The 14,056-nt window shown below is 44.9% G+C and overlaps 1 protein-coding gene across 1 annotated transcript; it reads right to left on the reverse strand.

Annotated features, from left to right (window-relative positions):
- Positions 1–56: 56 nt before the first annotated feature.
- On the reverse strand, positions 57–13,333 carry LGALS3 (galectin 3). Its single transcript, XM_081095999.1, has 6 exons — positions 13,036–13,333; positions 7,176–7,197; positions 6,172–6,543; positions 4,524–4,612; positions 1,709–1,874; positions 57–365 (listed from the first exon to the last, which is right to left on the reverse strand). The coding sequence occupies exons 2-6, from the start codon at positions 7,191–7,193 to the stop codon at positions 210–212; spliced, it is 801 nt and encodes a 266-aa protein (XP_080952125.1). The 5' UTR covers positions 7,194–7,197; positions 13,036–13,333; the 3' UTR covers positions 57–209.
- Between the last annotated feature and the right edge of the window lie 723 nt (positions 13,334–14,056).

The raw sequence follows: 14,056 nt of genomic DNA on the forward strand, positions 1-14,056 counted from the left end.
GAGTCTATTATTCATTATCAAAAATAGACTGCCCCAAATAAATGACATATAAACCATTAACTCTTAGAATATTTATTAAATGAATGATTTATAAGAAGGACGTTGTTGAATAAAGGCAAAATTTTTCACTTACAGTGAGCATGAAACTTTTAAATGGGTAAGGTTTACATTCATTTTTATTTCTTAAAAGAGTATCTGCCCCTTTAAGATTATATCATAGCGTGTGTAACACTATTGAGACTGATGTCACCACTAACTGCCAATGCGTTGATTTCCCTGAGATTTTTCATCCGGTGATTGTACTGCAGCAAGTGAGCATCATTGACTGCAACCTTGAAGTGGTCAGATTCAACCAGTACTTGGATCTGAAATGGCACGTACACAAAACTGTTAGAAATGCCCGTTGATTTCAAAACCAGTCTGTCCTGAGCTCAGGGTGTCCACATTTCATCTTTTGTGGAACAGATTAAAATCCTGAAAAAATAACTTTACAGCAAAAATAAACTCCAGACTAGTCAAAGATTTACACAAAATAAAAAGGACAAAATTTTTAGAAGCTATATAGTTGAAGCCACAAAGGAATAAATACTGTCTACATAATGATGTAGTTACATAAAATAATGTGTCTACATAAAAAGTTTTCATATGGCCTACAGCATCTAAAAGTAAAAATAAACACTAAAGTAGGGATCCCCTGATAGAGCAGCAAATGCTATGAAGTTGGATAATAACCACTTTGGGCAAGAAGAGGGAAAACACAGTCTTCCAATAGTGGGTGTGTTTAATCCTTTTTGAAGTAGCACTTTGGCAATATCTGAGTTTTAAACATGTATATTTTAATAAAATTATTCTTCTAGAAAGCAAAGAAGAATAAGCAAAGTTAGTAACAGTGTTTAGTAAAATAAAACCTTCCCAGATTTTATTGGTAATATTGCCAAAGTTTCATCCATAGAGTACTCCTTGAATTATTACATACCTAAACAATGTTCTGATCCTGAAAGATGTCCATTAAATGTAGAATATGGTCCCTATTTGTCTCTGCCCTTAAGAAGCTTATAGTCTAGCTGTGTTATTACCCACTCTACAGTCAATCCAACTAGTACTGTGAACCTACTAAATATTTGGTGAAGCAGTGCTTAAAAATCAAAAGTGCTGTATGTCATAGAAAATACTGGAAAGATATTCACTAAGTTGCAACCTTCAGTATATAAAGGATAGAGAGCTTTTTCAGTTAATTAAAAAATCTATACATTTTTCTTTTCAGAAGCATGTATTAATTTTAGAATTAAAAATTTTTGACTGTGTTGTACACCTGAAACTAATATAATATTAAATGTCACCTAATTTCTTTTTAAATTAATTTTTAATTTAAAAAATTTTTAGTTTTGGTTTCTATGTCACTATGTTTTTTAAGGGACTAAGTCTCAGTCCCTCGGAGACTTTCTGCCTTTTTTATTAAAGATGCTATTTTTCCTCATTTCCAGAAAAGCTTAAATTCTGAGGTGGTAACAGTATGGACCTGGGAACCCTTTCCAAAATCCGAGTCCTGTTCCAGCCTACTGGTGATCATGGGCGCCTGGGATGGGGAGGAGCTGGTTAGGTGTCCCAGGATAGCTCCCCAAAATTCATTTCAAGTGCATCTTGATTTTAGAGTGATTTCCCCATGAGCAGTATGAATGATCAATACATAACAATAGCAATAACTTACTTTGAATGGTTTACCACATTCAAATGGGAAAATCATCTGTCTTTCTTCCTGTCCCCAGTTATTATTCAGGTTTGAGTTGCAAACAATGACTCTCCTGTTGTTCTCATTGAAGCGTGGGTTAAAGTGGAAGGCCACATCATTCCCTCTCTTGAAATCTAAAGCAAGTCTGTTCAAACCAAAGGCCAGAGTTAGTAAAATGATTCAAGTTGTGTATTTGCATCAAATGAAGAACACGCGATTTTTCTAAAGAGCAAACCGTTTTATAAAATACAGGAACATTTTCTTAACAGAAAACAAACCAGAGAATGTGTTCAAGCTGTATACTAGGCCAAATATTAGTAAAATACTAAAAGTAAACAGAACAGTACGTGTTGGATTATTTTGCCTCACTGTCTTTGGTCATATCATTCTCTTCATTTGTAATTCCCTACTTATCCTTCTACTCATGAAAACCCTTCAAGGTTTCCTTGTAGAGGTTTGCAGCCACTGTAAGGGCAGGTTATGCTTTCCATTGCAGATGATATGGTTACCTTCTTCCTGCCCTGCCAGGTTGATTTTAATACCTATTGACGGCAAGCCAGTCACATAAATAAGAGATCAACTTCCTGGCTTCCTCCTAGTTAACCAAAAACCTAGTCCTAAAACGGAAGGAATGAGATTATGCAGTTAATGTCCTGTTGCTAATGTGTAAAATCATGACAATGTGTTAACTTTCCAAGATATGAAGTGGAATTGATGCAAGTGCTGGCTTAACTTTTTGACCTCGTTCCTTCTCCTTGGTTGTTAACACAAACACAAGTCCCCTGACTGTTAAAGTACTAACCCTACCCCCCCCAATTTCTCAAAGTGTGCTCCACAGACCACTAACATCAGAATCTGCTGGTACTCTTGTTTTAAAGCAGAATCTGCACTCCTGGCCCACTAATAATAATTCCCTGGGTATTTGGATTCACCCTGTAACAGACCCGACCACAGATGTATTCACAAGGAAAGGACCAAAAGAGTCAAATGGCAATAGAAATTGTATTTGACTAAATATCTAATGGCTAAAGATATGGTCATCTCTACCACCTTAAGCATTCTCTTCTAATTCCTTACATACAATGTGCAGGACCAAGCAACAGTTATTTCAGTTTCCTATCACCTTGGCCATTTCAACCAAAATTAGTTTTGATCTACCACAGTCTCAGTCCACATCGCTGGTGTAATTGGAGTTTAAGTTTCCAGCACAATAACCCTAAATAAAGACAAATATACCAGCGTGGTTCTGTGCAGTAGGGGTTGGGAGAGGGGAGCAGAATTTAACAAACTGTGCCCTAGGTGGTTTGGCTCAGTGGATAGAGCATCAGCCTTGCAGACTGAAGGGTCCCAGGTTTGATTCCAGTCAAGGGCACATGCCTGGATTGCAGGCTCCATCCCCCCACTCCCTCAGTAAGGGGTGTGCAGGAGGCAGCAGATCAATGATTCTCTCTTATCACTGATGTTTCTATCTCTCCCTCTCACTTCTGCTCTGAAATCAATAAAGATATATTTTTAAAAAATTAACAAATTGTGAGTGCTGTATGCACAGAATACGGTGTACTTATTGGGAGGAAAGATGGCTAAGAACTTAGGCAGAAGATATATATGTTTTGTAATTTGCTGTGAGGTAAGCTTTAGAATAGAATCCAGAGGAGGCTGGCTAGAGGTTGGAGTGAATGGGCTATCTGAATGTAAAATGAGCAGAGCAGAAGCCAGTCCATCTCCTGGTAACAGAGGAGGTGGTTACTGTTGATTCACCAGGAGCAAGGTGACAGATGCTCATAGAGGCTATCTGTGGCTCCTCGAATAAACCTGTGTACACAGCTTGATGTACACAGCTTGAGTTAGTATCTTTTGTATACTACTTATAAGACCCAGAGACACATTAATTAATGGCTGCAGGAGCTTTAGTGGTACCACTAACCTCAGCGACAGGCAGGCTGGAGGGCTTCAGGATAGATATCCTTAGCCTGTTTGTATTATATGTAAGCATAACCAGTGGTAATAGCCAGAGCCAGGCGTCCCAGGGCAGCCACAAGTCAGCATGGATTTCTCTAAAGCAGCTTAAAGTCTTACCCCTCCTAGCTCACCTCAATCAAACCAGTTCCAATGGCAAAGGTTAACTTATTTGGATGAAGTCTTTAACGAACAGTTTTTTCAAACCTTTCAAGTAAATAGTGACTACTCAGAAGACTGGGCTTCCCCACCCTGCCCCTTGTCATCTGTAGACCAGGCCAACGCCATGGGAATCTGTGACCCTGCAGTTGCACCCACTGTGAAGACGGGCATGGCAGCCAAGCTCGAGAGCTGAGACGGCACGGTGAGCATGAGGACGCAGTGGGACACCATTCAAGCTCTCGGATCAACTCACCACAATGCCAAGTGGGACTTCTTGCTTTGGCATCCTAATTTTTTATGGTTATCTAAAGTGCATGCTTGGCTTTTCAGACACAGTATGGTTCAGAGTGGAGGGAAGGCCAAACATGACATTACAAAGACTCTACTGGCCTTTAATGCTAAAGCTTTCCCTGCCAGGAAGAACCCTGCTCTTCCTCTTTCTCCTCACAACGTAGAACTCAGTTCTATTCAGGTTCTGGGAGAAAACCAAGATTTGGTGAGGGAAACCTTGTCCCCTTGGTGGGAGCACGTATTGATTTATGGGATAATCCCATACTATGGAAGAGCCAAGACTCTAAATGTGTAGTTTTAAAAAGTCTATTAAATTTCCATATAGATCAGTCTTTATTCAAAAACCAATCAACAAATGTGTTAGACGTTTAAAGTTTGCTCTTACTTGTTTGCATCGGGTTTTATTGTACCCATAATTGTTATCAGCATGCGAGGCATGACTCCTCCAGGGAAAGCCATTTCATGAGGCACAGTCTGGGGATGAAAAACATGTGTATTAATACAGAGTCATGTTTTCTTGGGAAAAGAAAGAAAAAGATGTTGCTAACATTCAAATACTATTAATACGTGTGACTAACACAACCTTAAGTTAAGCCATCTGTCCAGACTCGGGCCACCGTGCCCGGGGCCTGAAGAGATAAATCCCCAGAGTGCACAATATGTTTTACAGCATCGGCAGAGTACTTAGTGTGTGGCAGATACTCCATATTTGTGGAATAAACATCTTCCAGTTAATACTTCTCCTAGTCCATTCTGCAAATATTTATGTTCAAGGTACTGTAACTATTCCCAACGCCCCATCATTGGCCTCTTCTTTTTCCCCTTTACAATTCCCCCCAACCCCAGGTCCAACTATCATCCAAGTCTTTATCTCTAGCCCTGATCAGTACTAGTCCCATACTTCCTCCTGGTGCTGCAGATTCAACAGGTACGAACTGGAACCGTCTCTCCTGCCTTCTTCCCCACCAGTCCCCTTCCTGGTGCCCTAGCTGTCCGGTCTTGAAAAGCCAGTCCTGTCTAACTCCTAAGACTTAACCAGCAGATCCTGAGGTTCTTCCTCTGTAGTCTCTCTCCCACCTGCCTCTTCCTTTGTATAGACTCCTTGTGCCCCTGTATCTGCAGTGGACTAACCATCTGGGTCTAGACCCTGCCCAATGCCACCCACACCCCCAACGCTTTCTCTGCACTTTCCTCTAAGCTGACCTAAAAGCAGATCAGATGCCACCTGTGCCACCTTCCACCTACTCCTGAGAGGGTCTGCCCCCAGGCTGTTACTGAACTCTTTCCTCATATCTGCTTACTTCCCAGCTGGACTGTAACTCTAGAAGGGAAGGCTCTGTGTCTGAGATGTGTCTAAAGCCCTACAGAATTAAGGTTTTGTGCGTAGAATTTCTTTACTAAAATGCGTTTTAATATAAACGAAAATTCAATCCTTAGATCACAAAATTATCTTTAGAAGGTTTTTCAAAACTAGATTACCTTGGTTCCCCGCCTTCCCCATGTTCTTTCTATGGTCCTGGGCAAGCTAATATAATGCTATTGTCCCATTTCTTCATGTGGAAAGTGGGGATAATAACAGTATCTTATCGGGTGGTTATGGGTTCAGATGAGATCATCATGTAGAAGCACACTGCTGGACATGCTGTTTACGTAGTGTTATTAATACTAATAATGAAAACCTTCCCCCATTACTATGCTCTTAACTTGATTTTTATTAAAGCTGCTTTACAGATGCCTTCAAAAGACGCATTAGCGTCTCTTTATGCCAACACTGCTCATACTAAACTCAATAGAAATAACGATTTTTTTCTATTGGACCAGCATACACTGTGGCTGGTCCTAGAATATGGCCCTAAGCAGTGAGAGTAAAGCTTCGCGTCTCCCTGCAGAGCTATGCAGGTGTGAGTGCCCAGAACTAGCTCCGAGCCAGAGCACTGCAAAGTGATGGCACCACAGCCCAGGCGATTGCTGTGTTCTTCATTAGCTTTGCCCTGATCACAATCAAGTACATGAAATGACTGATTCCATCTTACCAGTGGTCCAGCAGGGACACCAGCGGGGCCCGCACCAGGGTAGGCCGCAGGCCCACTTGGTTGTCCGGGGCAGGGCATTGGGGCATTAGGTCCGGGATAAGCAGGTGCTGTAGGGCTAGGGTAGGCGCCAGGAGGTGCCTGTCCGGGATAAGCGGCAGGAGGTGCCTGTCCGGGGTAGGCAGCAGGAGGTGCCTGTCCGGGGTAGGCGGCAGGAGGTGCCTGTCCGGGGTAGGCGGCAGGAGGTGCCTGTCCGGGGTAGGTCCCAGGATAGGCAGCCCCCGGGTAGCCTCCTGCCCCAGCAGGCGGGTTTCCCCATGGACCGGGCCATCCTTGAGGGTTGGGGTTCCCAGACCCACATATGGCATCATTAAGCTGAAAAAAAAAAAGATACAACTCCTGGATGAAAAACATTCACAAAAACAGAATTTTCAGGAAAACAGGAATAAGAGATCTAAAGTGGGGGGACATATGAAGATATACAACTCATATCCATAAAAATGTTTCCACCTATTAAATAGTTTTGAGTTCCAAAGGCTCAAATTAGACTTTGGTATTATGTGCACTTTATCAGTACACGTCGCCCATCGTCTATATTGTGCAGGGTTGCATTTTTGTAATTTGCTAAAATAGAGCTATCCATCCTCAATGTAAAAGCATGTATTTTCTAACTGACATGAGAAAAATAATCACAAAAATCAGGATACTCAGACCGTACCACACTTCCCATTGTCGGCTATTTCTCAGCGCCTGGCCCACAGAATCCACCCACTTTGGCCCCAGACCTTTCGGTAAAGGGGCTGCTCTTAGTGGTCCCAGGCCTCTCTCTAGCTGGCTTTCTTCCCAGATCTATTACTGGACAAACAGGACTCCGGCCAACAAGCCCACACTGGACAGGGGAGGCCAGAGGAAGGCACAAAGCGTCAGAAGGGAAAGTCTGGTGTTGAAAACAAAACTCTCCCCCTCCATGGGATTAGGAAGTAAGACAGCAGACATAAAACACTTACCGAAAAGCCGTCTGCCATTTTCCTGAGAGGACAAAAAAAGAGGAAGAAGATAGGTTATGATTTGACCTGAAAAGATTTCATGAGTTACCATTTAAATTTAAGATCACAAATAGTTTGTTGTGCAGTTCTACTCAATTTACAGGCATTCTTCTAGCACAAGGCAATCTATTTCCAAAATCCGTCTAAATCAATAGCATGGAACCACAAAGGTGTCTCATCCAAGGGTGGAGATGCACTCCAATTGGATTACCAAATCCTCTTGAACCCGAGCTTTCAGCTCCAATCACACTAGCTGTCCTTCCTGTGCTCCTCCCCCACCACCTCTTACAAAGGTCTGCATGTTAATATCAACCCCCCCCCCACCCCCCCCACCCCCCCCCCACCCCCCACGTGCTAGTTCTCAGGAACAGCCCCTTGCCCTCTTTAGGGTTTTGGGAGGAAAGCAGTTGGTTGATTCTTAGGATCTGAAAGACATGCCCCTCAGATGGAGTTCTGCAGATTATTTATTCCTTCGTTTGCACACATTTGTGCCTGCTCTGCACGGGCACGCTGAAGGCTCCTGTCTGGGTGTGAAGATGAATAGGCCAAGGCCTGTGTGGTCAAAAGCTCCACAGGCCGGAGAGATCACAAACGAGCATGCCATGAGCCAGACTGTGTGCTGCAGGAAGCCACAACCAGAACAGTTGCTTCTAAGAGGGGAGGTGTTGTTGGAGCTAAGCCTCGATGTGGAGCAATGAAGACAGGCAGGCACAAATGCTTGCTGTTTTGAAAAAGTACTTGTTGTTCCAAGTGAAATATTTGGCATTATAACAGACTAAAGTTAAAAAAAAAGGTTGGGCAATGTGGAGGAAAATATTTTGGGTTTGCCTTGCCCAAAGCTGCCTCAAGGGATGGCCTTGCTTGACACACCATTCTTGCTTTCTCCTGCTCCTCCCTGTAACTGCCAGGGTGTTTGATACCTGCTCCCACCGCAGACACTCCGGCACTGAGGGGAGGAGGGCGGCTTCTGAATCCTGAGGCCTGGGTGTGAGTTTTCTCGACTCAGGATCACCTATGCTATGGTCAAAATTGCCTGGACCTTAAGCAGTCAGCATCTCTTGTTTTCCTTGAGTTGCTCACTCATGATATTTACTCAATTATTTTCTTTTCTTAAAATATATTTTTTAATTGAATTCAGAGAGGAAGAGAGAGGGAGAGATAGAAACATCAATGATGAGAGTGAATCATTGACTGGTTGCCTCCTGCACGCCCCACACCGGGGATCGAGTCTGCCACCCAAGCATGTGCTCTGACTTCCTGGTTCATAGGTCGACGCTCAGCCGCTAAGCCACGCCAGCCGGGCTCAATCATTTTTTAAAATGACAAGGGATCCAACAAATGGTAGCTATTTGATAGGCCCTAAAAATGTAAAATATTAGATTTTTTTGGTAAAAACTCAGACAGAGCTCCTCCAGGACTCCATGTGTGCTTCATCTACACAGGATATTTATTTCTTGCAGTCTCCCTTATAATCCGGGCGTTCTCAAACGTATTTGGAAGTAGGTTATTACCGTGTCCACCTTCCAAGCTGGGAAACTGCTGACTCTCCATTCACTGTGTTTCCTATAGTAATTGACCTTTGGAAGCAAAAGGCGGGTGCTCTTCTGCCTGCGCTTCCTTCCCCAAAAGGCTGCCACTGCCTAGGAAACCGCTGCTACCACAGGGGGAACTCGAGAGAGGAGTTGTTACAGAAAAGGAGAGAAAGGACATTACTTACTAGTAAGTCAAGAAACTAAAGCCTCTGCTAGTGTCATTTTGGATACCAGTAGAAAACAGTCTTGAACTTCATGGTGGACAGAGAGCTTAGATCCTTTTATTGCATAAACTTCCACCCTGGGCAACATACCAAAGACCCAGAGATAACTTTATAAGTGTCTTCACTTCTTTTAAATATCCCCCTTGTGTAGGGCTAATTCCTAACCTCGGCACCACTGACATTTCAGGTCGGATACTTTTTGTTCTTGTTGTTTGGGGAGGAGGGGGGGTGTGTCCTGTACATTGTAGGATGTTTAGCAGCATCCCTGGCTTTAATGCACCGTCAGTAGAACCCCCACCACCACTACCACCAATTGTGACAACAAAAAATGTCTTCAGACATTGCCAAATATCACTGGGGGAAGCAGGGAAAAGGCAAAATCTGTCTGGTTGAGAACTACTGGTCTAGACTGATTCGCATGTGGTTCCCTACATATATGTACACACATAGGTCAATAAGAAACAAGGGTAGTTTCAATGATTAAAACCAGCCAAATCTGCGCCATTGGCCTGATAAAGTGGCTTATTATCATAACTCTAATCAAACTAAGATGTGTTTAAAGGCAGCCAGAAATTCACATGAAAATGGCATTTCCAAGATTTAACATTTATTCTTTATAAAGTCTCTGCTCAAGCACATTCAGTTCATTTTCCAGCATGACCAAAACAATCTGAGGAACAAAGCCGACTTCCCTTCACTTCCACTGTGTTTCACGTACGCCTGGGATGGCAGCTTGGATTGTGTTGTGACACATTAGGCGAGCCCATCAGAATAATTGCAGCCTGCGTTTGTGTGGCACTTTGCAGTTTACAAAGCACTTTCACATGCCTTACCTATTTTGAGTCTGATAATAATCTTATGAAATTGACAGGGAAAAGTAAATATTCACAATTTTAGAGGTGAGGTAACTGAGGCTCAGAGAGCTGACATGGTGGCCCAAAGTCATTCTGTCATTAGCTGCCCAAGGACCAGGGTCCAAGCAACCTGACCCCTAATTCAGGCTCGTTTTACACTAATATTAAACCTCACACTTTGAAATTTGAAAGTGTTAATTACTTCATTTAGAAATGATGTAGCTTCTTCATTCAGAGCTACATAACATGCTGCATTTGTAAACAAATTTAAAAAGGGCTCATGCTTTTGATCATGGGTGACTCAGTGTGCAGTGATATTGAACACAAGAATGCCGTTGTGCACAGTCACTGGGCTGATTATAAACACATTTAAACCAGCAACGTGTACTCTTCCAAAAACTGGGTGTGTGCTATTTTGATTTTGTCAACTCATAACCATCAGATCTCTTTTTTTGAAAAGGATTATAGCCAATGATCCTTTTTTGTTGTTAATCCTCACCTGAGGATATTTTTTCCATTGATTTTGAGAGAGAGAGAGAGAGAGAGAGAGAGAGCGAGAGAGAGAGAAAGGGAAGAGGAGAGAGACACATTAACTGGTTGCCTCCTACACGGGAGGGATCCAGCCTGCAACTGAAGTATGTGCTCTTCACTGGAATTGAACCTGCTACCATTCAGTTTGTGGGCCAATGCTCTACCCACTGAGCCAAATCGGCCAGGGCAACCAATGTTCTTTTGAAATCAAGGTCAGCAACCTTAGAACTTAAAATAGATAGATAAATAAATAAATACAACAATAAAAAAACATCTATTTAGATAAATACCTTCCTTACTTGCCTGGAAAATTTATTTCTTTTTCTTAGATGAGTAGTTTTTATCGAGAGAGACAATCAAATGTAAGAAAACTCCCCCCATGCAACTGAATGTATAATGTGTGAACTCCATTCTGGCATTTCCAGAATCAGAGAATTTTGAAGAGTCAGAACAGAAAGACTCCATTAAAGACAAACAAAAACGGACGGGAAGTACTGCTGGAGTCTTCACTTTTGGAAAATCCTGCAGGAAGTGCTTCAGTTTGGTTTGGAATAAGGAATTTAAACATGAGTCCGAAGGCTGCCCGTCTGTTAATTGTAGCTTTTCTCTTTAATAAACAGCAGTGCCCGCACTACTATGTTATTCTAGGCTCACCTAGCAATTAATCCAGTTGCTGGGGCTCCCAAGAGCGCTTCTGAAAGTTCTGCTCACAGAGGGCCCTGACTTTTACACAAGCCGTAAGGGAAGTCAATTGTGAGTGTGTTTCCTCAGAACCCCAAGGCACTTCTCGCCACAGAACACAGGCGGGCGTCTACTTCCTGTCCTCGCTCACAGGCCGGGCAGGACTGGAGGAAAGTCCACTTTCCAAAAGCCAAAGTCGGTGAGAATGAGTTGGAATACAGGAAACGGGTCCTTCACTAGGGTTTCTTTCTCATCCTACTTCCTCAGCATCAAGGAAGGTAAAGTTACTTTGTGCCTCTCAGTTGCTGATTTTTCCCCCCATGGAAAAGCTGACCATCAGTCAAGATAGAACACATGATACTCAGTCAGCAGCAAATTGTAAGCCTGCAGCAAGCGCTATCTGGCAGGCTACCCACTCAGGATTTAATGAGCAGAACCAGTTCAGGCAGGAGACACAATGTTACCTAGCTGCCCCCAGCAGGAGCCTGTGTTCCAAAGGAGAGGCTATCTTCTAGATCAGTTACCATGGTCTCAGAACATCCAAGGACAGTCATCAAATGTGCCGATTCTAAATGTAACCCCCCAACATAATGAGTTTAGGAAGCAGCTCCAAGCTCCCAAAGATGAAGCATGAGGCACAACCATCAAAGAAAGGAGAAACCCTAAGGATTCAAAGTCAATGTCTTTTCCACAATGACCACTGTGGGAAAATACATTTTTATTATTAAATTTAACTTTCATGGAAACAGAATTCCCTAGTATGAAAGATGAATGTTATGAACTTGAGACAAGTGAGTCAGAATTTTGGAAGTTGGTGAAATTTTTTTTTCTCGTGTTCTGTGCCCAAGTTGTTAATTTTTATTGCTATCATTTAATTATTGTTGTTACTACTATTGTCAGAATTAACTGAGCCTGCCTTCTATTTCTTTCCCAGAATACTAGAAACAGACTGGGTCACGGAAGACCAACTGTCCCCATTGTCCAGCAACCCAACTCCCAGGAGTCACTTTACAAATATTCCACAGTATCTGGAACAGGAATCACTAGCTTTAAGGGCTAGCCTGCAACCTGTCACAGCCTCAACCTGTGTGTCCCCGATTCCCTGGTATTGAGCTCCTAATCCTCAGAGTTGATGCATTTTAGTGTTTTTATTTGCATAACTGATCATTCAGAATAAATCCTCAAACGTGTTTTTAACACACACACACGCAACTTCAACTAGAGCTCTGCACACTCGGACCAACATTTGCCACACCCTACACATCCTCAAACACAGATCTGCGGTCATTAATGCTCAAATGAGGGATTTGCAAACGCTTAGGGTTTTCGGTCTTTGCCCAGCCGGTCACCTGCCCCTGCCGGCCGTGGGGCAGCACCTTTTCCTGTGGGATCAGCATCCAGAGGGCAGCTGTCCCCCTGACGCTGCTGGGCTTGGTAGACAGCTCACAGCAAGATCAAGTGCCGGGGCAGCCAAGTGGTGGGTGCCTGGTGCCGCCCTAGAGGCCCCGGGCAGTACGTCCGCGTCTGGGCCGGGGGACCTAGTTCCTAAGGCCGAGCTTAGGCGCGCCCTCCCAGCACCGATTCCGAGGTGGTCCCGCGGCGCCAGGGCGGGACGCGCGGCTCAGCCTCCCAGTTGCGGCAGAGGGTGCCCAGCGCCGACGCCCGGCGTCCGGACACACCCGTCCCCACCACACCCAGGAGGTGCCTGTGAGTCTCCCTGAGACGGTGCTAACTCCGCCGGAGTCCGCTTCTCCGGGGGTCAAAGACCAGGATCCGCGCCCAGGCGGCGCCCACCGCTCCCGCTCCGGGCTCTCCAGCCGTCCCCGCCTGCAGCCCAGGGCCCCGGGAAGCCAAGCCCTGCCCCAGGCACCCCCCTGTCCCCTGAGCCCTGCAAAGGGGGCCGCGCACCGAGCAGTGCCCGGTGCCCTCGCCCCTGCCCGAACCGAGCCGCCAGCGGGTCGGGTCCCCGTCTCCGGCCCCGGACGCCCAGGCCACTCACCCTGCGCCTTGACACTCGCTCACTTGCTCCGGGTGTGGCTCCTGGGGAGGTCGTGATGTCCTGGACGGGGCGGCAGCTCCGCGCCTCAAATACTCCCGGCCTGGCCCGCCTCTCCCAGGGCGGGGCCGCCACCCCTGCCCACCGGGCCTCTCCCTGCGGAACCGGCTGGGCGAGCCCCAGGCCCCGCCGGGTGCAAAGGACACCCTCCGGGCGCGGGAGACGGCGGGTGGGACCCCGAAAGGCGGCCCCCTCCCCAGCCCCCCGGGCCTGGAGGGTGGTCAGTTCACCATCCTCACCTAAGACTTGCGGGGGAGGGGGGCGGGGATTGGGGGGGGGGCGGGGGAGGAAGAGGCTGCAAAGCACGTACTGCGCCTGCTTGCTTGGTTTAATGGTGTTTACTTATTTTTTGATTGCTTGCTTGTTTTAATGGTGTTTGCTTATTTTTTGCCTGAATTGCAGGCAATCTCATCCCTTCTGCACTGAATTGACATAACCCTTCTCTCAGAATCAAAGCCTTCCCAAGAAGTGCTCAGTCACTCGCGCCGGGGGAGGGGCCCTGTCCAGTTGTCTGAGATCCCGGGTGAGTTGCTCCCATGTTCGTTGCTTTCTGATGTGGACACATGCCCCTCACACTGAGAGCTCATTTGTTTTTGCTCTTTGCTCCCCACTGCATCTTCAGCGTCTACCCAGTGTTTGGTGTGTAGCAGGTTCTCCGGAAATATTTGCTTCATGAATGAATGAATGAGATAATGAATCACTTCCTAGAAAATCTATCTTTTTTCACAGAAGTTGGAGATGAAGGAGGGAACAGTTAAATACAAAATACCTTTAGTAAAGGGGGAATGGGGCACAGCTACTCCTCTAGGAAAGGCTGTTACAAAGAATACTGATGCTTGGGAGAGAGATTGCATGTAGTATTTGGTTTCATGTAAGTGGGTAATAGCTGACTGAAATGGTTAAGGATGTCCAAGATTAATTTTTTTTTAAGTTCAGATAATTAACTTTATAATCTGAAATGAAT

This window comes from Myotis nattereri (genome assembly GCF_964212035.1).
Source record: "Myotis nattereri genome assembly, chromosome: 1".
NCBI lineage: Eukaryota > Metazoa > Chordata > Mammalia > Chiroptera > Vespertilionidae > Myotis > Myotis nattereri.

Coding starts and splice junctions, on each gene's coding strand:
- LGALS3 (XM_081095999.1), bottom strand. Junction 4,613..6,171: donor GTGTCCCTGCTGGACCACTG/GTAAGATGGAAT, acceptor TTTCATCCCCAG/ACTGTGCCTCATGAAATGGC. Junction 366..1,708: donor AATGTGGTAAACCATTCAAA/GTAAGTTATTGC, acceptor GTGCCATTTCAG/ATCCAAGTACTGGTTGAATC.